Source organism: Fusarium subglutinans, assembly GCF_013396075.1.
Source record: "Fusarium subglutinans strain NRRL 66333 chromosome Unknown NRRL66333_c0000023, whole genome shotgun sequence".
NCBI lineage: Eukaryota > Fungi > Ascomycota > Sordariomycetes > Hypocreales > Nectriaceae > Fusarium > Fusarium subglutinans.
The window spans coordinates 369623-395334 of record NW_023502086.1 but is presented as its reverse complement, the minus strand read 5'-3'; the positions used below and the strand labels follow the sequence as shown (position 1 = coordinate 395334).

General features: G+C 49.1%; 11 protein-coding genes across 11 annotated transcripts; 7 read left to right on the top strand and 4 right to left on the bottom strand.

Moving 5' to 3' along the window:
- Positions 1–1323: 1323 nt before the first annotated feature.
- Positions 1324–3684, top strand: FSUBG_2646 (uncharacterized protein; the record flags this gene model as incomplete). Its single annotated transcript, XM_036680441.1, has 2 exons — positions 1324–2280; positions 2329–3684. The coding sequence occupies 2 exons, from the start codon at positions 1324–1326 to the stop codon at positions 3682–3684; spliced, it is 2313 nt and encodes a 770-aa protein (XP_036541915.1).
- A 690-nt stretch (positions 3685–4374) lies between these two features.
- On the bottom strand, positions 4375–6005 carry FSUBG_2645 (f-box; the record flags this gene model as incomplete). Its single annotated transcript, XM_036680440.1, has 2 exons — positions 4375–5577; positions 5628–6005. The coding sequence occupies 2 exons, from the start codon at positions 6003–6005 to the stop codon at positions 4375–4377; spliced, it is 1581 nt and encodes a 526-aa protein (XP_036541914.1).
- A 978-nt stretch (positions 6006–6983) lies between these two features.
- On the top strand, positions 6984–7911 carry FSUBG_2644 (haloacetate dehalogenase H-1; the record flags this gene model as incomplete). The annotated part of the gene is made up of 2 exons (XM_036680439.1): positions 6984–7147; positions 7194–7911. 2 exons carry the CDS (start codon positions 6984–6986, stop codon positions 7909–7911), a joined length of 882 nt encoding a protein of 293 aa, XP_036541913.1.
- Positions 7912–9069: 1158 nt separating this feature from the next.
- FSUBG_2643 (mitochondrial carrier family) lies at positions 9070–10541 on the top strand (the record flags this gene model as incomplete). Its single annotated transcript, XM_036680438.1, has 2 exons — positions 9070–9337; positions 9391–10541. 2 exons carry the CDS (start codon positions 9070–9072, stop codon positions 10539–10541), a joined length of 1419 nt encoding a protein of 472 aa, XP_036541912.1.
- A 656-nt stretch (positions 10542–11197) lies between these two features.
- On the top strand, positions 11198–12346 carry FSUBG_2642 (wd40 repeat protein; the record flags this gene model as incomplete). The annotated part of the gene is made up of 4 exons (XM_036680437.1): positions 11198–11489; positions 11547–11646; positions 11693–12100; positions 12151–12346. 4 exons carry the CDS (start codon positions 11198–11200, stop codon positions 12344–12346), a joined length of 996 nt encoding a protein of 331 aa, XP_036541911.1.
- Positions 12347–12798: 452 nt separating this feature from the next.
- Positions 12799–13663, bottom strand: FSUBG_2641 (frg1 family; the record flags this gene model as incomplete). The annotated part of the gene is made up of 2 exons (XM_036680436.1): positions 12799–13234; positions 13287–13663. The coding sequence occupies 2 exons, from the start codon at positions 13661–13663 to the stop codon at positions 12799–12801; spliced, it is 813 nt and encodes a 270-aa protein (XP_036541910.1).
- Positions 13664–13922: 259 nt separating this feature from the next.
- Positions 13923–15156, top strand: FSUBG_2640 (uncharacterized protein; the record flags this gene model as incomplete). The annotated part of the gene is made up of 3 exons (XM_036680435.1): positions 13923–13974; positions 14063–14215; positions 14264–15156. 3 exons carry the CDS (start codon positions 13923–13925, stop codon positions 15154–15156), a joined length of 1098 nt encoding a protein of 365 aa, XP_036541909.1.
- Positions 15157–15668: 512 nt separating this feature from the next.
- Positions 15669–17521, bottom strand: FSUBG_2639 (low affininty zinc transporter; the record flags this gene model as incomplete). Its single annotated transcript, XM_036680433.1, has 4 exons — positions 15669–15927; positions 15981–16080; positions 16134–17159; positions 17248–17521. 4 exons carry the CDS (start codon positions 17519–17521, stop codon positions 15669–15671), a joined length of 1659 nt encoding a protein of 552 aa, XP_036541908.1.
- Positions 17522–19041: 1520 nt separating this feature from the next.
- FSUBG_2638 (thioredoxin) lies at positions 19042–19692 on the top strand (the record flags this gene model as incomplete). The annotated part of the gene is made up of 1 exon (XM_036680432.1): positions 19042–19692. The coding sequence occupies one exon, from the start codon at positions 19042–19044 to the stop codon at positions 19690–19692; it is 651 nt and encodes a 216-aa protein (XP_036541907.1).
- Positions 19693–19959: 267 nt separating this feature from the next.
- On the top strand, positions 19960–20920 carry FSUBG_2637 (uncharacterized protein; the record flags this gene model as incomplete). The annotated part of the gene is made up of 3 exons (XM_036680431.1): positions 19960–20182; positions 20233–20391; positions 20454–20920. The coding sequence occupies 3 exons, from the start codon at positions 19960–19962 to the stop codon at positions 20918–20920; spliced, it is 849 nt and encodes a 282-aa protein (XP_036541906.1).
- A 946-nt stretch (positions 20921–21866) lies between these two features.
- On the bottom strand, positions 21867–24899 carry FSUBG_2636 (cutinase transcription factor 1 alpha; the record flags this gene model as incomplete). Its single annotated transcript, XM_036680430.1, has 8 exons — positions 21867–22146; positions 22204–22691; positions 22744–23297; positions 23355–23636; positions 23691–24032; positions 24085–24624; positions 24687–24731; positions 24794–24899. The coding sequence occupies 8 exons, from the start codon at positions 24897–24899 to the stop codon at positions 21867–21869; spliced, it is 2637 nt and encodes an 878-aa protein (XP_036541905.1).
- Between the last annotated feature and the right edge of the window lie 813 nt (positions 24900–25712).

Here is a 25712-nt window from a genome sequence, read left to right as displayed (position 1 = left end):
AGATTCAGTGCAATTAATATTTCCCATCGGCGAATCTTCCAACTGCAGAATCTCATATCAAAAATATCCAGTCAATCCACTCAGAGCCCAACTGCAGCCCAGTCCAGTAGAGCCCCTACTGTTGCAGTGGGCCAATCCCGGGGCCTTTTTTGCAGGGGCGTCAAGGCCTGGCCAGGAACTGGCAGGGGGCGGCGCGATGGTACCTGGGCTTTAGCGGCTGCTAGTGGTTGCGCTGTTCGCCAAGAGTACCCGGCCCCGTTGTTGATGGGTGGCCGCTGCTGGCGTGGTTCAGAGTCAGGGGAGGCCCAGAGACACGGGAAGAGCACAGGACGAGCGAGACATGGAAGACAAGACGGGCAGGATTTGTTACTGGTCACAGGCTAATGACGGAGAAGGAGGCGAAGCCCAGATAGAATGGTAACCTACGGTACCTAAGGTGGGAAGGTAGCTTCAGTGAGTGAACCACTGATGAGGAGGGCATAACTATCGCATCGACCGATTCATGACATGGTCCCGTCTTTACATACTTTCTCCCTCATCTCGACATCGGGCAGATAATTAATCAATTACCTTCCAACAACGTCTATCCTCGCTGTAGCGGACCCCTTCAGCGCTTCTTTTTGTGGACTCTACAGTACTGTACGCCTACCCCGGATTGTCAACCCAAACCCCCCTCCACAGTCAACAGCAACAATTACGCTTGGCTCTGGGCGGTCTTTTGTAGCTTTAGGTCCCCAGTCCCTGATCTGATCAGCTGATGATCTCTCCCCTTTGAAGGCCTGCGCTACAGATAGAGCTGCGACCTCTTTCCAGCTCCCACTCTCTCCCGCAGATCTCTACTACCTACTTAGCATTGCGATCCAACGTTCAACGTCCAACCTTGACCATCTCACTCGACTAACAGCCGTTGTATCGACATTGTTACACCATACGACTCGACTTCAATACCGTGACTCATATTTTTCTTGGTGCCATGGCTGTCTCTGTCGCCTGAATTCTGGCTCTAGGCGGCGCTTCCACGATGCGATAGATTCAGCCCCCTCCTTTGTCTCCAACTACTTCCACTCGTTCCTCGATATCTCACGCGGTACCACATCGTGTTACGCGCATATCCGCCCAGCCTCATTCTCGATTCGAGTTGTACCGACGTTTCCAACGCCTTCTCCTTGGCTACGCGCCTTTGTGCTTCCCAAAAAATCCCCTTTAGGAGGCTTGCCGTTTCTCTCCTGTAACCACTCACACATATCCGCCGCCTCCATGATGACCTCGGCCATTAGGCCTTCGTCACAAGTGTCTATTTCGGGCAGTGGCACCACCACCACCATGGCCGCCAGCCAGCTTCAACCGTTGACGTATGACGGGGGTGAGCTACGGATCGTCCTTGTGCCAACATCCGACGATGGAAACGGCGCTTCAGAACATGACATTGGAGGATCAGAGGTCGACCGCCGATTTTCGTCCGACAGTTATAGATCATATAGAGCGCCGAACGAATCCATTCCGACACATCCTATCCCGTCTCTACAGGATGCCTTCGCCGAATCTCTAGACGAAGTCACATCCGAGGCCGAAGGACCCGGTAAACCTAAATTGAGAGAACTCGATGCACAAGGTCGTCGGGGAAGATTATTAGAACAGGCTGCTGAGGACGAACCATTCGATACATTATGGCGTTATCGACCTGGACAGCAACAGCATGAGATGTACAAACTCATCTCACAAATTACATTTGGTGTATACCTCTTGCTCAATAGTTTGGCTGCTGATAATGGTCAAGTTGTAACCATCCTTCAAGGTCACATTGATGAGGTTGACGAGTTTCTCGAGGTGATGCTTGAAGACTTTGCGCAGGCTCACAAGGATCTCACAGAGCGCATCGCTCTTCTTCAGCTTCCCATGGCCAACAGACGAGCCTTCGAAAACATGCTTGAAGATCGGGCTTTCAGAGCAAAGATTCTTGCCGGGAATGAGAGGATCGACCATATCCTGGCTCGAACGAATGCTGCCATGAAACAATGGGACGACGATATCGATGCTGGACTTCGGTCTAGCGAAGCCTTTATGGAATGGCTCAATGAGCACAAAAATATTAAATGGCCAGAGTCCGAGCCTGATTTGGACAGTATTTATCGGGCCATGAAGGGCAACGCTGATGGCTGGCTTAACACTTTTGACGACTTGAACAATCAGGCACAGGATCTGAACGGATTGGTTATAAAACTCATGACTATCGTGGCTGAAATGGAGAAGACGGCTGGCGAGGTTAGCCGCAAGACCTGGGTAGGTTGATTTCATCCTTGCTTCTTTTCTGTGCTAACATTATGAAAGGCAACCATCCCTCCGTTCACTATCCCGGTTGACGAGCCAAAGTCTGAAGAGCCTGCTCAAGTCGCATCTCCATCGACAAGATCCAACACGAAATCACTCACGCCCGTGGCCAGCATTCGTAGTGGTGAGGGTCATCGTGCATCCCACATGACGCAAGACGATCCCGAAGTGAATACTCTCAGTGATTTTCCTCTTCCTGGAGGCACGCCCCTACTACCACCTACGACATACCAACGCGCGAGCTTCAAACCTTCCCCGAACCTGAGTGCCTCGACTTCTTCACCTAGACCTAATATCAGCGCAAGCGTGTCGCCCTCATCTTCTGGGCCCAACCTTAGTACTACATCCCCTTCATCTGGCGCGAGTACTCCCAGGGCGTCTGTTGCAGGTGATGCAAAACAGCCAGAGAGGGAGGAACCTGATAACAGTGATGCAAATAGCGGTTTCGACGACGGACCTTTGTATATCCTTCAACCCAAGGTCTACACCCCAAAATCCGCCGCAGCTCCTGTGGCTCCAGGTCCTGAGACGCCTCGTTTCGAAGAAAAGAGCCAAAGACGAACTATGACACCCTCTACTATACATATCCCTGCTCCCGAAGAAGTTGAGGAACAGACACACAGACGAACGCTCACCCAGACTGTTCAGGATGCAATGGGGCTGCAGAAGCGGACCTCATTGCGGCAACGAGTCTCATTGAAGAAGAATCCACCTGAGTCGATTCACATCCCTCCACGTACCTACGCCGAGCCGCCACCCAGCCGCCCGTCTCCCTCTAACACAGCACCCCGTACGGCCAGATCTCATGCGCCCGATTACACCCTTGGCTCTGATCTTGAAGTACAGCAACCTCATCGACTTCCCAGGGCCATCTCACATGCAGACTTCTCATCAACTCAACCCCATGTCCCTGTGATGCCTTCACCTCACTCTGAGCATCACCAGTTCTACCATAATACGATCCCTGTCCGTGCATCGCCTCATTCTCCTCTACAGCAGAGACCTCATACTGCCGGCCCGGCAGATGTCCAATATCGCCCCTCGGGATACTTCCAAGGTCATCAACGTAACCAGCCTTCCCGAATGGGCGGCATGAGTACTCTCAGCAGCGTTACAACAGCGACCTACGATGACGCCGCCACTGTTGCTTCACGAGCTACTACCCAGGCCGGAGGAAAGCGAGTTAAGAAGAAGAAGAAGAGTGCATTTGGATGGCTTAAGAAGGCATTCAGTCTTGATGAGGACGAAAAGGCAGATTACGAAGCACGCAAGGCCATGCAGTATCAGAGCCAATACAATAATCAGTATTACGAGGGACATAGTCCCAAGTTTTTGGATGGAAAGAGAATTCGGTAGTGTGGGCAGATGAGGAATTCTGGATATTTGAACTTTTGGCGCGGTCGAATACTCGATCAAAAGTGTCTCCTATTTCACGCAAAACTTCATTTGCGAATTGATACCCGGCGGCGACGCTCGCCTGATTTTGCGCATAAGCGTTCCTCACTCATTTACTTTGTCACTTGGATGCTCTCAGCATCACAACATCTGCACATCTTTTGGAAATATCATTGATGGCATTACATTCCTACGAAATATTTCTTTATACTTGCAAGGCATGCCAGATTCTTCGGCCAGCGATGAAGGCGTTTCTGGTTTGGGCACTACGGTTCGGAAGCTGCTTAATCTATCTTGCATCTTCATGTTTTTAGGACTGATTAGGCGAAGGCCATTTGATGGAAGGGACGAAGTTGGATGTTGCTGAAGGATCTTGAAGAGAGTTAAAGCCTGAAATGTCACGATGATGGCATCATCAGTATATTACAAATTTACGTATCAATGACCACAGATCAGCCTCTGAGAATGAATGCTTGGAAATGAAATACTTGCTGTGACCATGCGTAGTTCCGTTGTGAAGACAGCCGATGTATGTACTCTGCTGTGGCGAAGTCAAACTCGTATACTCATATGCTTGTAATAATCTATGCTTCTAAATGCAGACCAGAACAACGTCATTTGGCATCTCTCTTTGGCCAGCGATGCAACATGTTATTCACCAAACCCATAACTCTTGACACGGCTAAAGAAGAATGGCTTGTCATTCTTCAAGCCAAACTCGCCCCAGTCATCCGTCAACTTATTGTAGCTGTAGAAGCCACGCCAGATAAGTTTGTTGTTGCGGGACCCCTTGCCAGCACTTCGCATAGAGAGATCCATGCGATACATGTACTTGGATCCTACGCCCTCGGTCTCAATAAAGACGTCTCCCTCTGGATCACGGTCTCGATCATGCTCGCCAGTAGCCGGACCGGGCCGGTCTGTGTCAGAGCCTTCATCACGGTCAGCAGCAGTGGACAGGCGCCAGCGACCGCGAAGAGCGAGTGCCATGACGGCGGAGGGGAGATGGGGCTGTGCAACACCACGATGAACGTTGAGTTCCTCGCGAGTCAGGTGGTGCACGACATCTGCGGGTTCAGCAGTGCTGAGAAGACTGATGAGTGTACCATCACGGAAGAAACGGAGGTATCGATAGTAAGTAACGATATGGATAGGACTGCCCCACGTAGGCTGATTAGTTGAGGCCTGTCCAGTGCGAACATAGTTGACTGTGGAGATGTAGCAGCCATTGAAACGAATTCGTGGTCGTGAGCGCAATAGTTGCTTCCAGGTTGGGTACACGGAGGGCATTAGAGACTCCGTGAAAGCGATATTGGCATCACGTCTCCGCTGCGCAAGCTCAGATGGGCTGATTACGAAACCATCCTGAATCTCCGGGCCTTCTTGTTCCTCCTCTGGCAGGTCGTCCCACTCAACGCCCTTTTCGAAACGGTATATCTGCGAGCTGAAACCGACTTCTGAACCGAGAGCTACACGGCGCCAGATCCGCTGCTCTGAAGCGACGAGGTATGCGAGACGCTTGCACACGCGAGATAAGCGGGCAAAGTCTCCAACATCAGTGATTGCAACGTCGCGGAGGATGTGGATGAGGATCTCATCGGGGAGATCGGCCATAGGACATGGTGGCTCAGGCATGCCCTCGATGGGAGGAGGGGCAGGCTCGATTTTCAACCCAGAGAAGCTGGCTATGAGTTCGCCTATGGGTAGAGGCTTTGCTTCTACAACTTCTTCTGGCTTGGGCGGTTGAGTCGTCTCTGGTGCAGAGGCTTTGGTAGCTGTTGGCGAAACGGGTCGCGGAGCTGTCTTTTGAGGGAAGTGCTTCTCACGATATCTCCGATCAACACCATTATCAAGCTGTAGACGAGTTAGTAGAGTTTCTAATGAGCTGGATTGAGATCACATACTCTGTAAGCCTTGCGGTAGAGCTTGAGACTATCACCCATATTACCCTGGTCCTCCTTATGCATCGCCTCTTCAAAATGGTCTAGAGCAGAAACGAGTTTCTTTCCTTTCCGATCATGCTCAACATCCTGCGGTGCTTGAGCTACAGGTTCATCTTGATCGAAAGCACGGCTTTGCACATAATCATCGTCACCGTCATCCGCTGGCGCAGGTACATGCTTATGTGGCAACGAGGAGATAGGACCATGATGAGGTCGTCTTGACGGTCCAGCCGGAGCCTCAGCAGTTTCCGGGTGTTCACTCCTCGTTCTTAGATCTGAAATCCATTTCTGTCGGAAAGACTCGAGTTCCGAGTCGAGCTCGTTTGTGTTTGATGTCATGATGCTTTCTTGTCCGTTAAGTCCGAAGTTTATCTTGGAAGCGGTAGGTTATTTATTACAATAAATTCATTATCACGTTGAAGGCTATAAAGAGTAATTTTTCGCCGATTGAGTCAAGGTGAGAACAAGGGAGATTGATTAGGGGCAGGGATGGATTTGAAGGCGGTTGATGATAAGTCGTGATGAATGATGCAAAGAGCACGAATAGAATGCTGTGGTTCGCCGGCCGAGTCATAGTGGGCAATGGATTATGGTGGATGGATTAGGTTAGTGTGGTCAAGAGACGGTGAATGGGCATTACAAATCTAAACGGTTGATCAACACATAACGATATTGAAGGCTGTTTAAAAGTGAAGATCGTGAAATTACCAGGCCATTCACTCACCCAAGGATTCAAAGCATCTAGGTAGAGCATAAGGGCTTTTTGGTGAGAGTAGCAATTGAATATTATATAAAAATGCTCCCTCGATGCTTATTTGCATACCCTATAGCTATGCGTCTTATCATATGTGCCCATGTCTTTGCTCTGAAATAGTTTAAGCATATAGTAGTAGCCACTAATTACTAAAATTGATAGATATATTGAATTCTAGTGAAGCGAGAATGTCACACATAATTAGTGCTAGTGTTGAAACATCGAGACGACATGAGTAAAGTCCCTTCTAGCTATCCATCACCCTGTGGTTGCATAACGTTAGCGGAGATACATACTCAACTTCGAGATCAATTGACCAAGAAATGTCGAACCCGTTTTTGAAAAGATACAAGGCGTTAATTGGTGCTTTTACCCCATTTCCTTGGAATTCATCGTGAATTTCAAGATGATCGCTTTGTAATCCCCAGTCTTCAGCGTCATCGAGCGTCATGCCAACGTCGTACCATAGGCGATATAAGAGCTCGCAAAGGGTACATGAAAGAGATAACTCGTCACTCAAAGAAACATAAAGAGCTGAAGAACATACTAAAATATCTATCAAAATGGACCGTGCCTTTTATACAGCTTCTCTCGACAATGGTGTGAGCATCGCTTACACTGATAACAAGCATGATGGGAATGAGAAGGGCGTCGTGGTCTTGATCCATGGTTTCCCTCAGACTTCATATCAGTTTCGAAAAGTCATCGGTCCTATATCCTCAGCTGGGTAAGTTTTATTGGTTAGCAGTAGAGCAGATACTCATAAGACTTAGATATCGGGTGATCACCCCAGATTACCGTGGAGCTGGATACTCGCACAGAACTCAGACAGGTTTCACCAAGACAGCCATGGCATCTGATATCTTGGAACTTCTTGACCACCTCTCTATCAGAGATCCAGTTCACATTGTTGGCCATGATATCGGCGGTATGATAGCATATACATTTGCCTCCCGATACTCTGATCGCACAGCATCTGTCATCTGGGGAGAATGCCCCCTCCCCGGAACTCAAGCTCACGAGGATACTTGGAAAATACACGGCGTTCAGCACTTCCACTTCTGGTTCCACCAAGTTCTCGATCTTCCCGAAGCTCTCGTCTCAGGCAGGGAGGAGATCTACCTCGGCCACTTCTACGACAAATACTCGTACAACTCATCAGCAATTACCCAAGAGGACTTGAACTATTATGTCAAGATGTTTAGTCGTCCTGGCGCTCTCCGCTGTGGTTTTAACATGTACAGGGAGTTTGGCAAAGATTCGGAGGAGAATCGTGAGTGGGTTGCCAAGCATGGGAAATGTAAAGTGAGGGCCTTGGGTCTTAATGGCGGAATGAATCAGTTCAGCGAGATGGCTGAGCAGATGATGGGGGAAGTTCATGAAAAGGGGACATTTAGTGTTGCTTCGGTGCCTGAGAGTGGGCACTGGATTGCAGAGGAGACTCCTGAAGGGTTTGTGAAGGCGGTGCTTGAGTTTGTTGGAAGGGCGTAGACAATGAGGAGGGAGATTGATAATGAGAGATTGATAATGAGAGATTGATAATCCTATCACAACGATCAGCAGCCAAGTGTGCTTAACGTTATGCTTCACAAGATCTAGATCTGCTCGTCTTTAGAAAATACCATCATGACGGATTTTGGTTTCAGCGGATAGCATCATAATACTTATGATATCAAGGGACCTGAGACTCGATTTATTTATTCTTTTATCATTTACAATACCTAAGGTATTCTTGGTCCCTAAGCCACTGACATAGGTAGCTCGCTGAAGCTCCAACAACCCTTTTGTCCAAGAGATATGCATCGAACCAATCAACGTCCTCCGTGACATCATCCTACGGAAATCTGCGGCTCTCACAAAGCCCAAGAGAAGCAGGTGACAGCTAAAATGACCGCATCCCCCCGGTACGTACCTCGCAGGGCGCAAACCGTTTTTTTTTTGTGCACCAATCCCCGATGCTCCGACCCCGGGCTTAGCAAAACATTGGGGGGCGATATCGCCATAATTTTTTGTTTATTTGCTTGGTAAGAAGTAAATACGATAAGTAGGTATGTTCAAGAGCAAACTATACAGAACATACAAGAAATAATGATAGAGCATCGGTAGTTGACTTCTCCTCTTTCTGGGCCGCACTACTCCGTACTGAAGCGCAATTTGATAGAGGGCGATACTAGCCGACCGACCGACAGACCGAATCGTTTTCTCCTACTCCGGCCGGCCTCGGGGATTTCATCCGGAGAGTCTGTCTTTTTCTTTTTAATTCCACAGCAAAGACACTTTTATCAATCAGTTTTCGGCATTCAACCTCCAGAACGGAACTCTAAAAAATAAATGTCAACGTCACAAACCTAACGTCTCATCGATTGTATTGACCAGGGACAAAAGGGTGCTTTCTTTTCTGTGTCTGTGTTAGATCGCCACTACTGCGAAACCTCTCCACCAAAAACCGCTGCCATCGAGTCATCGTCATCGACACCTCAGCTTGCCTTTTCCTTATCTCGACAACCTAACTTACACATACCTCCTGCTCCTTCTTCCCCCCCCGAAATCCCAGTACTCTTCTTTTCCATCGGATTTTGATCTGGTTTTCTCGCCAATTGCTCGACTATGAACTGAAGAGAATACGTATATACTCGAATTACCCCAATAATGGCCACTGTCGGCACAAATCGCCCCAGTGGCTACGACGACCACCACAATCACCACCAGAACCCCCTCCAAGCCGATGACGAGTTTTCGCTACGCCATATGATGGATGCCGAACCAACGGGCCCCAACGACGGGAGGGATATTCTCAGTGGGAGCAAATCAATACCGGCGGCTGGCGCTGGGAGTAGCAATAATGGAGTTGTTGATATTACAGCGACGCAGAAGATGGTATCGGCCATGTCAGGCAGTTTATTAACGTCATTACTTGGTATGTCTCTCTTTTCTTCCTCGACCAGGCCTATGCTAATCTGTGGTGCGCAGTTACACCCCTCGATGTCGTCCGCGTGCGACTTCAGTCGCAAAAGGCTCCTCGATCGACCGTCGATTTCTCTAAACTCGCAATTACTACCTCCTCGCTCTCCCCCGCCCAAACCGCCGAACTCGGTATCACATCCTGCTGCCGCGAAGTCTTCTTCTCCGGAGGCAACGCCGAATTTTGTCTCGCTGCGCCTAGGATAGATGGTATTGTCGCGCCTCCAGCACCGGCCGAATGTGCTGTCGAAGAGGTACAGCGCCGAACCTTCAGCTCTACTTTTGACGGTCTGCGAAAGATTGCCCGCAATGAGGGCGTTACGACTCTCTGGCGAGGATTATCGCCCACGCTTGTCATGGCGGTTCCTTCAAATATTATTTACTTCACCGGTTACGATTATTTGCGATTTAACCCGAACAGTCCGTTTTCGCACTTTTCCGATACATCGGCACCTTTGACTGCTGGTTCAGCTGCTCGTGTCCTAGCAGCCACGGCCGTTAGCCCGATTGAACTTGTCAAGACACGAATGCAGGCCGCGCATGGAGCATCGACGACAAATCACCTTGTGGAGGCTTTCGAGAGTGTGAAGGAGATGGTGGGATCTCACGGTTATACTGCGTTATGGAGAGGCTTGACATTGACCCTCTGGCGAGATGTTCCTTTCTCTGGTCTTTACTGGTGGGGATATGAATCGATACGATCAAGGTTGACGGATTATCGTGAACAACGCCACGGTCACTCATTACCACTCGAAGAGGATCTGTCAGAAGCAAGACGACGATCGCAGGTCCAGGAGAACCATACCGAAACCTTTGTGGATGCCTTCACAGCTGGTGCTCTGTCAGGAGCGTTCGCCTCGTTCGTCACAACACCTTTCGACGTCGGAAAGACACGAACGCAGATCTACCAAGACAGCTCCAAGAAGGCCAAACAAAGCAGCGCTAGCGCAGTAGCAGCCCCCGAGGAGCGCAGTATGGTACGCCTTCTCTGGCACATCTTCAAGACTGAAGGAGCCTCAGGACTATGGAAGGGATGGATCCCACGAACCCTCAAGGTTGCCCCAGCATGCGCTATCATGATCAGCAGCTACGAGGTCGGCAAGCGAGCGTTCCGCGGAGTCAACGAGCGACATCTCCATAGTTCCAACAATCGTTCGTGATGAAAATGAACAGGATGAACAGGATGGAAAAAGGAAATACCCCCAAAACAGCGGAGAGGAAATAGATGAATTTGGCGTTTTAGGGGAGGAGGTGATACAAGAACTCTTCTCCTTGGAATTGGCAATTATTCTTGCGATTGGTTCTTTTTCGTATTCTTGACGACAGAAGGAACACTGTACCAAATATGAGCGATAGATAATAATTGTAAAATATATGTAAGATCAGAGATGTTAAGCACCATGGGTTGTCCTCGTTTAGCTGACTGTTGATAACGTAATGGAGAATGTACTTGGAGTGACTAACGATAATATGAGACTACTAGACGTAGAATATAAAGAATCTATCCGTAACGATGACATGTAATTGATTTCTTGCGAGTCTGAAGTTCTGGGCATCTGAGCCCAAAGTTGGGCAATATTCAGTTATCGAGGCCGCCATTCACAACGAAAAGTGGGACTTTGAAGACTTGAATCTACAACATTTCGGTCTCAATACCATCAGACTCATATGAACTCGACTTGAGAATAAGAGAGATAGAGTTTGACTGTCTAAGGTAGGATTACAGACAGATTCCAGTTTCCTGGTTTCAATCTCTGTTCTGCTACTTCTGACGATACTAAGAACTCATCAAATTCTTCACTCACCAACACTCATCATGTACACACTCAGCTGCGCCGACGGCCTCTCCCTCGGCAGAGACGTATACGTCCTCGACATACACATGACCTCTGTTGGTCTCGCTTCTATCTCATCAGACCAGTTCCTCTCTGTTCTCGATCCAACTCGTCTCGCAGCAGGTCCTCTACATCGTCTTCCCACTCAGCACGGCAACTTGACCACATTGCGGGTGTTTGATAGCAATGCTTCTATTGTGTGTACTGCTGGTGAGAACGGAACTGTTGGAGTGTGGGATCTGAGACAGGGTGCGAATGTTGTGCAGTTTCAAGGTGAGTGACAGATCTGAATCAAGTGATGGATAGGAGAGTTGCTGATGTTGAGTGTAGCTAGCCAAGCTCCTATTCTATCTATGGCTTGTAGTCTCGACACACAGACTATCGCCGTAGGAACAGAACTCCAAAACCACACAGCATCGATCCATCTCTGGTAAACACCCTCCGTACCGCTCAGAGCTCCTCTTTAACAACACCAGGGACGTCCGCGCAACACCATCATCCAAAGCACACTACCAAGAAGTCCACAGCGACGACGTAACAGACCTATCCTTCAACCCCTCCAACCCAGCTCTTCTCCTCTCCGGCTCAACAGACGGTCTCGTCAACGTTTACGACACCCGCGTCGCAGATGAAGACGATCTCACAGTGCAGACCTGCAACGTCGACGCTTCTATTCACCGCGCTGCATGGCTCTCAGCGACAGAAGTAGCTGCTCTCTCTCACGATGAGCGCTGTGCTCTTTATGATGTTAGCGAGGAGCGCGCAAACGGCGATGCTGTGCAGGACTTTGGCGATATGAGATCTGTTCTAGGATGTCAGTACGTCGCTGATATTACGCCCAAGATGGACGGTAGCGGAGCTATTCTCGGTGTTGGAGCTCAAGAGTAAGGCTACACTCCCCCCTTTTGTGAAACTGATGCTAACGTTATGGTAGTAAGCAAGGATTTGAGCTTGTCTTTCTTGCAAAGAACCCCAATGGCGAAGGATGGGCGCTGGATCGGGAGAACAGTGTTGGCTTGCCTGGTGCTCATGGGGAGGAGATTGTGAGGTCTTTCTGCTTCTTTGATGAGGCCCATGTGGTGTATACTGCCGGTGAGGATGGAAATGTCAAGGCTTGGAGGCCCAATTAAGGAAAGAAATTGAAGATAAAGCGAATAAACCATGGAGCGATCAAATTATGCAACTTGGCGGTGCTTCTGATACATCCTGGCCGAGAACTTGTTCTTGAGAAATCATGGGTTTGCCTCAGTTTGTTCAGGAATAGTGCCGAATCATGAGGGATGGTATCTTCTGTTCAATATGCAATTCCATTATGTATTATTTGATGTAAGTCGTTGGCTGCATAAGCTTCGATCAAAGCACATTTTATTTGTTTTCAAGTACGGGCAGTAGTCTTGTCGACCCAGCCATCCAAGTCTGCCTAACTTTTGATTTCTTGAACGTTGAGCCTGCTGTTGATGGCCTTTGTAAAGATAAGGCGTTAGCCGAAAGCACCAGGACCCGTAAGCATCAATACTAACCGTAACCTCTGATTTGAGTCGCCTATATCCTCATATTTCCTTCTTCCATGAACCTTGTACCTTTAACTAAACTTATCATGTTTGCTCTTCACCTTGATCTCCAACAACGCCTCATGATAGTCTCCCTCCCTTCTCGCTCTCTTCAACCGCCTGACCTCGTCCTCATCCAACCTCCTCCCCGCCGCCTCCTCCAACTCCCTCCGACTAATCTTCGCCAACGCCTTCTCCTCCTTCGACGCGCGCAGCTTGGGCTTGAACCGCGCCTGCATTCTTATCCTGAATGTCGTGTCGAACGAGATGTCGTCTGCGTCGCCGCGCACGTCTACGGTTTTGGAGGATGCTTTGCTGGGTGCTTTTATGGTGAGGAATGTGTCGCGCAGGGTTTGTAGTTGGAAAGTTCCTGGTGTGTCGCCAGTGGGGATCACGTTGAAGGATTCGAGGGGGGATACGGCTTCGGAGGTTGCTGAGAGGAGACCGATTTTGTCGCAGGAGAGGTATCTGGGCTGCGCATTAGCTACAGGTAGAGTTGTAGATGGGGGTATTGACTTACCTTCCGTGATGGCCCTTGAAGCGAAAGCTCTCTGTTCCAGCAACGCGATTCGCGACCCAGACTTGCCGCACATCATGCGGTTCCGCCGTCGTAGGATTCCCATCAACGATATTCTCAATCGGAATCGTAAACACCTTTCCCGTTGTATCGCACGCCAATGCAGAAGGTTCATCCGTCGGTAGAACAATCATGATGGGCCCAACAACATCAGTCGCTGCCTCAGCAGAAACCCAACTGTCGTCATTCTCTGCCTCTTCGCCCGTCTTTTGCAACTGCCCAGCTTCGTCGTCTACGCCATCGCGTTGAGATTTCTCGGGGTCTGTCCGCTTGCGCTTCTTGACCTTCTTGTCGCCTTTGAACGTCAATGGCTTGACCATGATCGGATATTCGAGGTTTAGCTTGATGGTGTAGTTACAGGGAGGTTGAGGCCGACGGTCAACGCCGGGATACGGCGAGCTCCACTACGGGAACTGAGCTGTTCGGGAAGGTGATTGGTTATGTAATCGAGACTCCCCCGCAACTCATGGTAACCTCTGTAAGAGAAAAAGAAATAAAAAGATGAGAATAATTCCCTGACTCGATTAATTTTTTATCTGTCGTCTAAGTTAAGTCGTTGATTGTTGTATCTCGGTCGAAATGGTTGCCCAAGCTCAAGCTGTCTCAGTGTCTCTTCAGGACCTCAAGGATGGTACGTACCTCTTACATTCATGATAGCGCCGCTGTCATGATGAATCTCTCCCTCGTCCCATAAAACAGCAGAGTCTAACAATTCATAGGCAACATTCCTTTTGAAACCCTCAAAGAAGCCTTTGGTCCTGATTCTCTCGGAATTCTCGTCGTGAAAGACGTCCCCAAAGAATTCCCCGAGCTGAGACACCAAGCCCTCTCTTACGCTTCATATCTCGGCAACCTCCCCAAGGAAGAGCTCGGTAAGATGTCATGATACTGCTAAACAACCCTTACTAACACAAGTCAAGAGAAACTTGAGAACGCCAGAGCTAAATATTTAACTGGCTGGTCTCTTGGAAAAGAGACTCTCAAAAATGGCCAAGTCGATACCTTCAAGGGTTCATACTACGCCAACTGTGCATTCTACATCGACCCATCTCTCGAATGCGCCAAACCTACTGAGGAATTCTCCATCGACACATTTCCCGAATACCTCTCCCCCAATGTATGGCCACCAGAGAATGTTCTTCAAGGCTTCAAGCCCTCTGTCACCTCGCTGTGCCGCCTCATCATTGACGTAGCTGTCCTTGTTGCACGTGCTTGCGATCGCTTTGCGCAAGAAGATATCCCGGGTTATCCAGCCGGATACCTAGAGCACGTTGTCAGCACTTCTAGCACCACCAAGGCCCGCCTGCTGCATTACTACCCTCAAGGAAATGACCCTGCTGCCAATGGCGGTGATGAGGATGATTGGTGTGCTACGCATTTGGACCATGGATGCTTAACTGGTCTTACATCAGCCATGTTTATCGACGAGCACAAGACAAGTCCCGCTGTACCAGAAGTTACAAACTTGAACGGTGCTTCACTTCCACCCCTCGATGAACTTCCCTCCTCCCCTGATCCTTCAGCTGGTCTTTACATCAAGTCTCGTACAGGCGAGACTGTCCAGGTCAAGATTCCTCGCGATTGCATTGCTTTTCAGACTGGTGAAGCTCTGGAGCGTATTACTGCCGGCCGCTTCAAGGCTGTGCCTCACTTTGTCAGGGGCGTGAGAGCTAGTGTTAGTGATGGAAAGATCGCGCGTAACACGCTGGCGGTGTTTACTCAGCCTAACTTGGGTGAAGAGGTGGATATCAAGCAGCACCTCACTTTTGGAGAGTTTGCTAGGGGTATTGTTGATAAGAATACTGTTTCATGATAGCTTGGTATATACGCAAAAACAAAATTTTACGTTCAAGCTCCGAGTCACGTCTTGTTAGTTTGATAGAATAATTATTCTTGTGAATTGTGCAAAGGAGTGTGTATTTGAAGCTCAATCCAAAACAATCCTAACAGCCTACACAATATGGCATATAGCAAGATGTTCGTTTCTTCTTTTGTAGCAAACATACAAGGAGGGTGATTCGTGCTCCACGGTCCTACTTAGATAATACTCTAGTAGGGTGAAAAAGGCAGCACGATCGTTGAAACAGAAATAGAACCTTGGTAGAGATGATAATGTATCCGGCTTTACAATAAACCAATCATTATCAGCCAAGAAGAGAAGAGAAAAGAAGGGTCCAGAGCCGAAATATGCAGAACATTCGATAAAATTACCGAGAATTCGGCCATACAACGGTCAAGGACCAGGATCACAAAGGATCGTATCCTAGCATGGCATTCCTGAAATTTTCAGTACGCATGCCAGGTTTGAGTGAAGCACCCAGCCGATTAGGCCCAAGCACCCACGAGACTCATAAAGAAAGCCCCAAAGAACACCAAAAGGCAAGCGTAGATGCGCTTACGGCCGCGGAGGAATCGCCAGCTCTCGTCACTGAGGAAGTCCTGAGAAAGGAGCTCAACCAGTGAGGCAAAGGTGAGAAGTCCAGCCGAGATGGCATTCATGACACCAACGACAATGAGGCCAGTTTCGGAGTTGGGGCTGTAGAGTGTGTGGGTAGCAAGGCCAATAGCTTGTCCCAGAGGAGTACTGATGCTACTGTTAGCGGTCGATACGGTACAAATGATAGCTTCAGTACTTACGTGCATCCATAGGCAAGGGCCATGAACCAAGGCTGCATCTTGCCTTGAGGCCATTTGATGGAAGCGATTCGTGAGCCCAGAGCCAATCCTTCAAAGGTTTCTGCCATTGGGTTAGTCCAAGTTCGAAGACGCCAACATCAAATGTCAACTTACGATGAAAGACAATGGCAATGAGCAGAATAATGAATTCGTTGCCAATCGAAACGCTAAGCGCCATGCCGATGAAAACACTGTGGAAGAGAATACCAAGCTCGAGCAAGACGCACTGGAGAAGCTCCTTACGTTGCTGCTGCTCTGGGGTCAAGCTTGGCATCTGTACAGCCTCGAGGCTCGTCTCCTCGAGGTTCTTTCTTCCAGATTGAGCGTTGTCGTCATCTTCGCAAGCTTCTTCATCCAGGTTCTCCAGTCGCTCGTCTCTGCTGTTCAGGACAGAAAGTCCCTGGCCAATGCTAGAGGATCGTCCACGAATAGGTCCCATATCCCTGATGGGTAGTATGCCTGTGCCTCCCATGCACCCACCACTGTTAGAGTTACCAATCTTGGCATCGCTGTCGGTTTCAGACGTGATCTCAGCGGGTGAAACATGGCGAGACGGGTGGAAGACCATCTCAACAACAGTGACGAGGAAAATGGCAGCAAGAGCAATGGCACCAGGCATGGCAGGGTAGTCCTGGTTCCAGAAGCTACTCAGGCAAGGGTCACCGAGAGAAATGAAAGCAGTGGGGAGCAAATGGACAAAAGCCGTAGCAATCAGCACTCCAGTGCCGAAATGGCGTACAGCAAAGAAGAAACGAGTCGGGATCCTCAGACCTGGGAGCTTGGTAGCCATGATAGGGAAAGCACAAGCAAGCGTCGAAACACACAGGATGATGAACAAGGCTCCAACATGGAGAGGAGTGTTGTATTCAGCCTTGTCGACACCTCCAGTCTCGCAGGTGCTTCGCTTGCGGAGAGGCGAAACCTGAACAGGAATCGACTCATGAGCCTTGGGGGTTGAAGTCATGGCAGCAGGCGCAGAGGCAGGGGAATTCCAGGATGAGATGATCGTCGAGACAACAAGAACAGAGAGGACCCAGAGGGACCAGCTCCAGATGTGCGAGGCACATGACGAGAGGGTGCCTCGATGAAGACGGATTTGGTCATCACCACCATCTACCGTCTTGAGATACGAGGACAGTCCTGGTGAGGGTTAAGTTAGTATCGGGGAATGAAACTGAGATGTGGATTGTGACAAGGGATAATCATGAGATTTTCTGACATAACTTACCCGAGATACGGGACAGTCGTCCCGCATCCTTTTCAGAGCCCAGGAAGGGCTCAGTAGGATGACAACCCGCTTGATTACTTTCATCGTGCGAATTCAATAGACTTCCACTCGTGCCTCCACTTCCGTCATCCTGCCCAGCATCAACATGCTCGCGCAGGTTGGAGATGCCATTGAGATCCTGACGCGTGGTGTTCATAGCTGCCAGGGGAGAAGGAGCTTGATTCCAAGTCAAGCGCTGATAGAAGGACTCGTCTGCTTTGGAAAGGCAAATCATTTTGTCTTGTCGGACCTTTTGGGGGAGACAATGAGTTCAGCCCTCTAACTTTGTTGAAGAGGAGGGTCGTTTGATAGGAGAGGAGGCTGTTTGTCGTCACTGGCAATAAGGCCACGAATACAAAGTCTCGGCCGATTACAGTCAAACAGAGTAATTTCAATCAATGTTGAAGAGTTGGATAATTGCAGTGAATACGTTACAGTTTTTGGAAGAGGTTAAGGAATTGGAATTGGAAATTGATGCGATGACGGAGATATAAGAGAATAGAGTTATCGCGTAGTGCACTACTTTAAATCTGTCGGCAGACAAAAGGGTCAGCTCAACTGAACTTAACTTAAAAAAAGCACCTGGATAAGCAGAACACAGCCGCTAACTACTAAACTTAACTCCACTCACCTGCTTCAGAAACTGGGGGAGGTGGCATCCATGACAGAATCAGGTAAAGACTTTTTTCTTGTCTTAGCCTTGGCTTGGGAAGTCGATATCCCCGGCTTCGCCCGCGTGACCAGCCGCCGGAGACATTGACTCAGTTTGTCTTGATTGGCTCGTGCCTCGAGATACACGGGTCAATACGGAAAACCACGAGCATTTCCTTGTACCTGTACCTGTCTGTCCCTGTTCCTCGTCCCCGTTGGGTCCCGTCCCGGTCATCGGCCGGAAGAAGCATGGCAGCGGGCGGCTCAAGAGCTCGGGAGACCTCCGTAGTTACCTACGAGTTACGATCCATGAATAGAAGAGTATCCACAAACTATTCATCACTTCACTTGATCACAAGACAATGTCAACTCTTTCCCATGAAAAGGTAGAATAGTCTAGATTTTCTCTTTACCCCACAAGAATACGATCGGATACGCTTCATCGAACCAAGCCAAACGGCGGCAGAGAATTGCAGCCCTCCCCGTCTTGGCATGCCATGTCTATGCCGTAAAACTTGCATGCCAATTCGGTGAATCGAGGTGAAAGCCGAAGGGCCCAATAGCTTTGAGCTATCACTACTTAGGTAGCAAGCATGTCTTGTCACTGGTAAGATAACTACTGTAACACCCTGCAGCTTCACCGCACTCACATGCGGTAAACTTCCGGAAGAGAATTGAGGCCCAAGTGACGATGAGACTGCCAATTGTTGCATCGATGATGCGTCCGGGCTTGTGTTTGTTCCCACCCGTATATTACTAGTCTACTATGATCGGCAATAGTCTTGGCTGTTGTGCTTGTGCTGTGAATCAATAAGCACTGTAGAACTAGCATGCCTTAGGCTGCTTGACAACAGTGATTCTAGTCGAAAAGAACACGAAAATAATGATCAAGACATCAAGGTATGAAGGCTTGACGATATGGGTCTTATCTAGGATCATATACGAAATGGAGCTGCGATTACATAAGACGTGATGTGCTGATGCTGCGTCATTGCATCATCCTTCTTCACATGAATACAACTTCATTTATACTCCGTGATAACCTCAAAACCACAGCATCTCTTCTCCCAACTCACATAAATCAGCATCTCAGATACCTCAAACATGGCTCTTCCTCCTAAATTCGCCGGGCAGAAGCTCCAGTTCGCGCACCCTCCCGCCTCCGACTCAGCCGTCGCTCACACAACTCACACGCTCGAGTTCTACCTCGACTACTGCTGTCCCTTCTCCGCCAAGATCTTCCGCACCCTGCAAAACGACGTGATCCCCGCCATCAAAGCCAACCCAGCCTGGGCATCCAGCCTCACCTTTATCTTCCGCCAGCAGATCCAGCCTTGGCATCCTTCTTCCACGCTCATGCACGAAGCTGCTCTCGCTGTTCTCCGTCTTGCGCCTGAGAAGTTCTGGGAGTTTAGCGCCGTGCTGTTTGAGGAGCAGCAGGATTACTTTGATGTTAATGTTGTGAATGAGAAGAGAAACGATACGTATCGTCGTTTGGCAAAGGTTGCGGCCAAGGTTGGCGTTGATGCGGATAAGGTGTTTGATCTGCTTGTGATCTCTAATAAGCCTGGTGAGGACGGCGCGCTGAATGCGGGTAACAAGGTCACCAACGACGTCAAGGTTATCACCAAGATGAACCGTTTGATCGGTGTGCATGTCACACCTACTGCTGTGTTTGACGGTGTTGTGCAGGACGTCAGCTCTGGATGGACAAAGGAGCAGTGGGTTGAGTGGCTACAGAAGAATGTCGTTTGACTCGAGCCAGAGAATGACAAACATAAGAGCCATAAGCTCTAAATAGAATGAATGAATCATTGGTCAATGGTCAATGGTATTAGACAATTGAAGCTCTCACCAAAATATTCCGAGTTGGTCATTTTTTCGGTGACAAAACGGCCCTTACCCTGTTTAAATCTTTCCAACCTCAGCGCGTCTCTCCACTACCATCAGTTTTTGACATCGTCCTCATTGAGCCTCTCATAAACGCCATAACTCACATCAACCACAATGCATCAATTAAGAATGATAATACCAAGGCTACGGCCAACTCAATTGGCAGGCGTTACTCGTCAATCAACCCCTCTTCAAACCTCAGCGCTTCCCCGAAACTTTCGTCGCTCACTTCAAAAATCTCTACAAGCTCAAGTGAGATACTACGCCAAACCTACAGCCAAGAAGCCCGTCAAGATAGAAGATGAGCTTAAGCGACAAGCTAGAGCTGCTTCTAAAGATGGCAAGGAATTTGGTGTGTTCGAGAGAGAGAGGGGTAGAATAATGGTTACTGATACTGTTTAGAACTTCCCGAGAAACTTATCATATATCATGCTGGCACAGGCCGTATCACATTCATGGCCATGCTCAAAATCACAACTCTCTTCATCGGCGCATTCTTCTGCTGCATCGTAGCACCAAGCTACATCAAAGCTGAAAAGCCCGAGCTACTCACCGCAGGCGGTATGTCCTGATCTCATCTCATCTCACTCACCCTCAGCAAATCACAAACTAACAAAACCAAGTCGTCCTATGCGGCATCATCCCCGTCATATTCGTTACCTACATAACCTCCCCCTTCGTAACACACATCCACGTCCACCTCCCCTCCTACGCCCGAACATCACGCCCCATCCTAGAGCGCTTCATCAAGAACCTCCCTCCCACAACGCCCCTTACCCTGACCACCATGAGCGCCATCTCCAAGCCTCGCTACAGCAGCATGCACGCCGGTGATCTGAGCCCTGTGCGACGCCGCCTCGGCCTCATCAATTACGTCCGTGACACAAAGGAAGAGAACGCGAGGCGCAAGTGGTATATGTTCCGTGCCGTCGGCAAGTTCTACGTGCAGGACAAGAGGCCGCAGACGCGGGTCCGGTATCAGAAGAAGACGGATAAGGTCGATGGTTGGATCTGGGATGTTATCAAGGAGCGCATTGACAATAGGGCGTTGAAGGCTGCGTCACCTTATAAGGGGAATGTCTCGATTTGAGCCGTTTGTCCGGTTCTGTACTACCATGTATGCACGATATATCGGAGAAACGGGAATGCTCTTCGGTTCGCTCGTTGTTGGTATTACAAGCCTAGTCTCGTAAAGAAACAGACAACATGGCCCAATGAATTGATGAACAGGCAACACGGGAACCATTGCTTCGGAGCAACGGGCATAATCTCCATGTGGAAGACCAATATATATGAAGTTGACCCTTGCTCTGATCGACGTCCAATAGCAAGTCTAGTTCATCAACTTAAGACTTCGTATCACGACCCTAGTCAAGAGCACACCCCTACATCTTGGTCACTTCAATAGCACACATGTCACCATTACATGAGGATAGATCAATCGAGCTCTCAAACAATGCGCCCAGTACAGCAACCATGATATTTATACGTTGTATATCAAATAAAACCAATCCAGAAGCCATGACTCCTTTCTGTTTTTCCTTTGTTCCCAATGCTCCGCCAGAAGCCTTCCAGGTCGTCAATCACGTAGACAAATATTGGTACATGGATCCTGCCTGTCCAACCGAAACAAACGCACCTCATAGTAGGTACGGGCCCTTCCCATTTGTGGCTTGGGCCTAAATAGTTCTCAACGCCTCCATCATGGCTCGTTATATGTTCTTGTCAATCCTGTCAAACCATCGTAATCAACCGGTTTCTATACAATAATACAAGCCCTTCCTTTCTTCTGGCTGCACTCAAGTTCTGTCCATGACGAGACATGGAATCAAGGACTGCAACATGTCTGATAACTTGATAGGGCCATGTCCTTGGCCGATTCGTCAAGGCGAGCTCTGTTGCTGTAACCAAGTCCAGCACAGAGCTCGTTGACAGAGGGCATTTCGCTTAGTAGGAACCAGCTTTAGGAGTATTCATCCTTGAGAGGTGATAGCTCAATCAGCAATAGCATCCTTTCATCAGTGTATGTATAATCATCACTGGCCCCATGCTCGCTTCAACCCACCCTCGTAAACGCTTGCAACCGACTCTTGCCACATTGCAGGGGTGACAAAATTTGGCACCGGTGCAGACGAGTACTGAGATGGCGAGATTTGATGCGATCCAGCAGGCATTGAAGCTTGAACTGCCTGGATGTCCTGGATAGTGGGAACTTCCGTGGCACCTGAGGACGACGCGTTAAGAGGGCTCGTGTGAGGTGGGGTGGAGTTGGATTGTGTGTGAGAGGTAGGCGTACCAAATGTGGTGTTCCATTGTCTATAGACCAGTTAGCGAGCTGCTAGATGACGGGATAAGGAAGTGGCTTCAACTTACTCAAATAGTCGCGATGGATTCCATGCGGGCTGGTCCGTCATCGACATGCTCTGGGGCATCCCAGGAGCTTGCGATCCTTGCGACATCATGACGAGCGACTGTACAGCTGGGGAGTCACTTTTGCTGTCCAAAGGGCCCGCGGAAATGGGCGGTGTAATGGGGTGGTTGGTATAACTGACTTGTTGAGCACCGTGTGTATCCAAATGTTGATCAATGGACCCTGTCCGGTGGATTACTGGCCGGAATGAGTCGTTACCGCGAGGAGGGCTGGAGTGTGTGGAAGGGTGAGGGCTGCCGTAGGGAAAGCTGGGTTTCAGGACGAATGGCTTTCGAACATCTGCTGAGAAAGCATCTCGTAGTGCATTGATCTGCTTCTCCAACTCTGGCATCGGCCATGCTGCCATCACCTTCTCCAACACCCTCATGTGCCTTGTAAAGTATTCGCGAGCATCAGTGTTGAACTCGGGGTCTGGTGAGACAATTGCAACCTATTAAGAATGAGTCAGTTTGTGTCGACAGCTATCCTCTTCGGAAACCTACCAGATGAATGACAATGCAAGAGAGGCCCGCGTAAAGAGAGAAACTGAAGCCTCGCTGCATACACTGGAGTCCAGTAAGTCCAAACGAGTTGAGAGTTGCCTCCTGAAGACGGCACAATGCTTTGGCAGAGCTGTAGCAAATCATCATATGGCGTTTCCATTGTCCGTCCGGAGAATTAGGGTCAAGGAATGACAGAATAGGTCGATGGAACAGAATTAGGGCCAGATAGTAGTATCCATGCATGTTTCCAATAAAATGCGAGGGAATCCAAGGAGGCGATCCATCTGGCGGGAAGGAAATGGCCAGATCCGGAGGTAGCTCGGTCAGCCAAGTGTTGAAGCTTTGTCCCAACTGCTGGAATTCGGGGTCAACGCCCCAATCTTTTCGTCTTCGCAGTCTTGTGTAGACCTTGCTCATGGTAGCGACGGTTCGCACAACCTGAGAGAAGTAGCTGAAATTGCGCGAGATGTGGTATTCGGATTCTTCGCATCCTGGAACTGGTCTCGCTGCAGTGAAATCCACTGTGTTAAGTTTAACTGCATGGTCGTGTCGCCCTTGTTTGTTTATGTTAGCTATCAACATAACAACAGTTCCATGCTACTGTCACTTACCTTGAGGGGCTCCAACCATGACCTCGCAGACAAACACCAACTGCCATAATCGCTTTCGAAGTTGACACTCAACTGGGGTAAACTCGCAAGAGATACCTGCTTGGTGGTCCTCGTAATGCTCATCCAAGCCCAGGTCCTTGCCCATCTGAACACACTGTACAACAGTCATCCAAGAACGATAATAGTAACCTCGCTTGGGTGCAGCTTCGCGAGCCTTGAGAATCATAAGCAGGGCTTGAAGTGTGCTCAGACGTGGAATGTCCATGAAAGAATCGGCGTGTCCTAGATTGTGTAAGTAACCTCACAATTCTCCTCATACAACTTGACAGCACTTACGGGAAGCGAGAGCAAGCCATTGTTGGCCCTCGCCCGGGTCCTCGGCCAAACGTCCACCCATAGCAAAGATAGCTTCCAAAATCAAGGGCGAAATAGCATTTCGATCAGTGTTCCATTGTTGGTAGAAGACCGTCTTGCATAACACAGGAACGTAAGGGTGAACGTGTGTGAAGTAGAGGTCGAAGTAATTGAGTGCCGTCTCGTCATCGGGCATCAACTCAGGCGGTATGCGAATCTTGTGACCGGGTGCAGGTTTAGGCAAGTTGGCTGGGAACTCCTCATCGTCTTCAATAGCTGGCTCCTCTTCACGTCTGAACGATGCCTTATTCCTGAGATATGGAGCTACATAGACATCAGCAACTGTATGGGTGAGCATGGGTATTATGGACCCTACCTGTACCAGTTTCATTGACCTTGAGTGTTCCCAAGAGATCTGCAAGGTCATGGTGTTGATATTCTCCAGGTGAGTAGGCCTCTGGGGAGGGTTGCTGCTGAGCTATAGGAGGCGGTGGTGGCTGGTGCATTGGAGGAGTGGGAAACACATTCTGGCCTGCATAATGCTGTTCCATCATTGAACCGGAAGGCGCAACAGCACCATAAGGCATGCCACCGGGTTGCTGAGAAGTATCGTACTGAACATGCTGATATTGGGCACTTGGGTCAGGGTAACCTGGCTGAGGAGCACCGTACATAGCAGCTGGCGAGATCTTTGTGCCTGTGTTCATTACTTGATGCTGCATTGGCATTTGCTGATACTGATCTGAAGGGTTCATGGGTGTTGTGTCATAAGTCGTCGAGTCGTTGGCTCCATCGAAACCATTTGGCCGTACGCAATGAAGCTTGAGCCTTATGCAAGCCGAGCATGGCCATGTGTTTGTAGTCGCAGCGTCACATTTGATCTTCCGTCTTCTGCAACCTTCGCAAGCCCTCATAACTGTTGTGGTCTTAGCATGCCATAATTATCAAGGTTGTACCTTGGGGGCCAATTAATTATACCTTTCAACCGCTTATGGCGGTTGTGCTCGTCAACGAACACATAGTCTACACGCAAGTTAGTTACCGTGTCAAAATAGCACATAAATATGCTGTATGCTCCCACGTACTCTTTTGGGTCTCGCGCTGCGTATATTGCTGCGGCGCAAAGGAAAAGGAATTCATTTGGGATTGTTGTGGTAAGATTCGGCGAACAGTAGGGTCGTCGTTTGACATTATAAGCAGTACAGTACAGTTCCGAGGTTTGTACCTCTAAGAACGTCGAGTATTGACGATGACGGCGGTCAACATGAAAAATCGGTTCGCAAATTCAGATAAACGAGAGTCGGGAGATCGTCGCAAACGATCGAGTAAGTGGTAAATAGGTAGATGTTCGGAGTTTGGGAGTTTGCGCGCGATGGGGAGGAGAATCGCGGGGTGGAGGGATGCTCGTGGGGACAATGTCGTGACGGTGGGCGACAAAAGCAAGCAACGATGGGCTAACGTTGGGCGGTAAATAAGGTCAAGATCCAAGTCGGGGCGACAAGACAATGGAGGTGTGCGACGTGGGTAGAGTAAAGTAGAGTAGAGTAAAGTAGGAAGAGATATAAACTATTTGTCGTGGAAAAGAGAAAAGGCGTAACGTAAGGAGGCGAAACCCGCAACAACAGAGACAGACAGACAGACAGACAAGAGATATTGTATGGTATGTACGAAAGCTAGACCAGCTAAAAGACGTCCAGTATTAGAGTAAATCGAGTTGGCTGGCTGAACTGGGCTGGCTAGGGGTGTGTCGGGGTACTGTACTATGTATGTGTATGTACCTATGTAGATGGTGGTGTGCCTTGGAAAGCTTAGAGCAAGGTAGTGGGAGTTAAAGTGAACCGTAGAGTCGGGTGTTTAGAGCCACTGCGTGTGGCTTTGGGTTTTGACTTTGTCTCTCTTTGGTCTTGGTCTTGTTAGTTATTTCGTCTTTGCTTTTGCAGGGCAGGGCCAAGGGCGGCAGCAAAACATGGGTGTGATGTTATAATATGTATCGGGGAAAGCTTG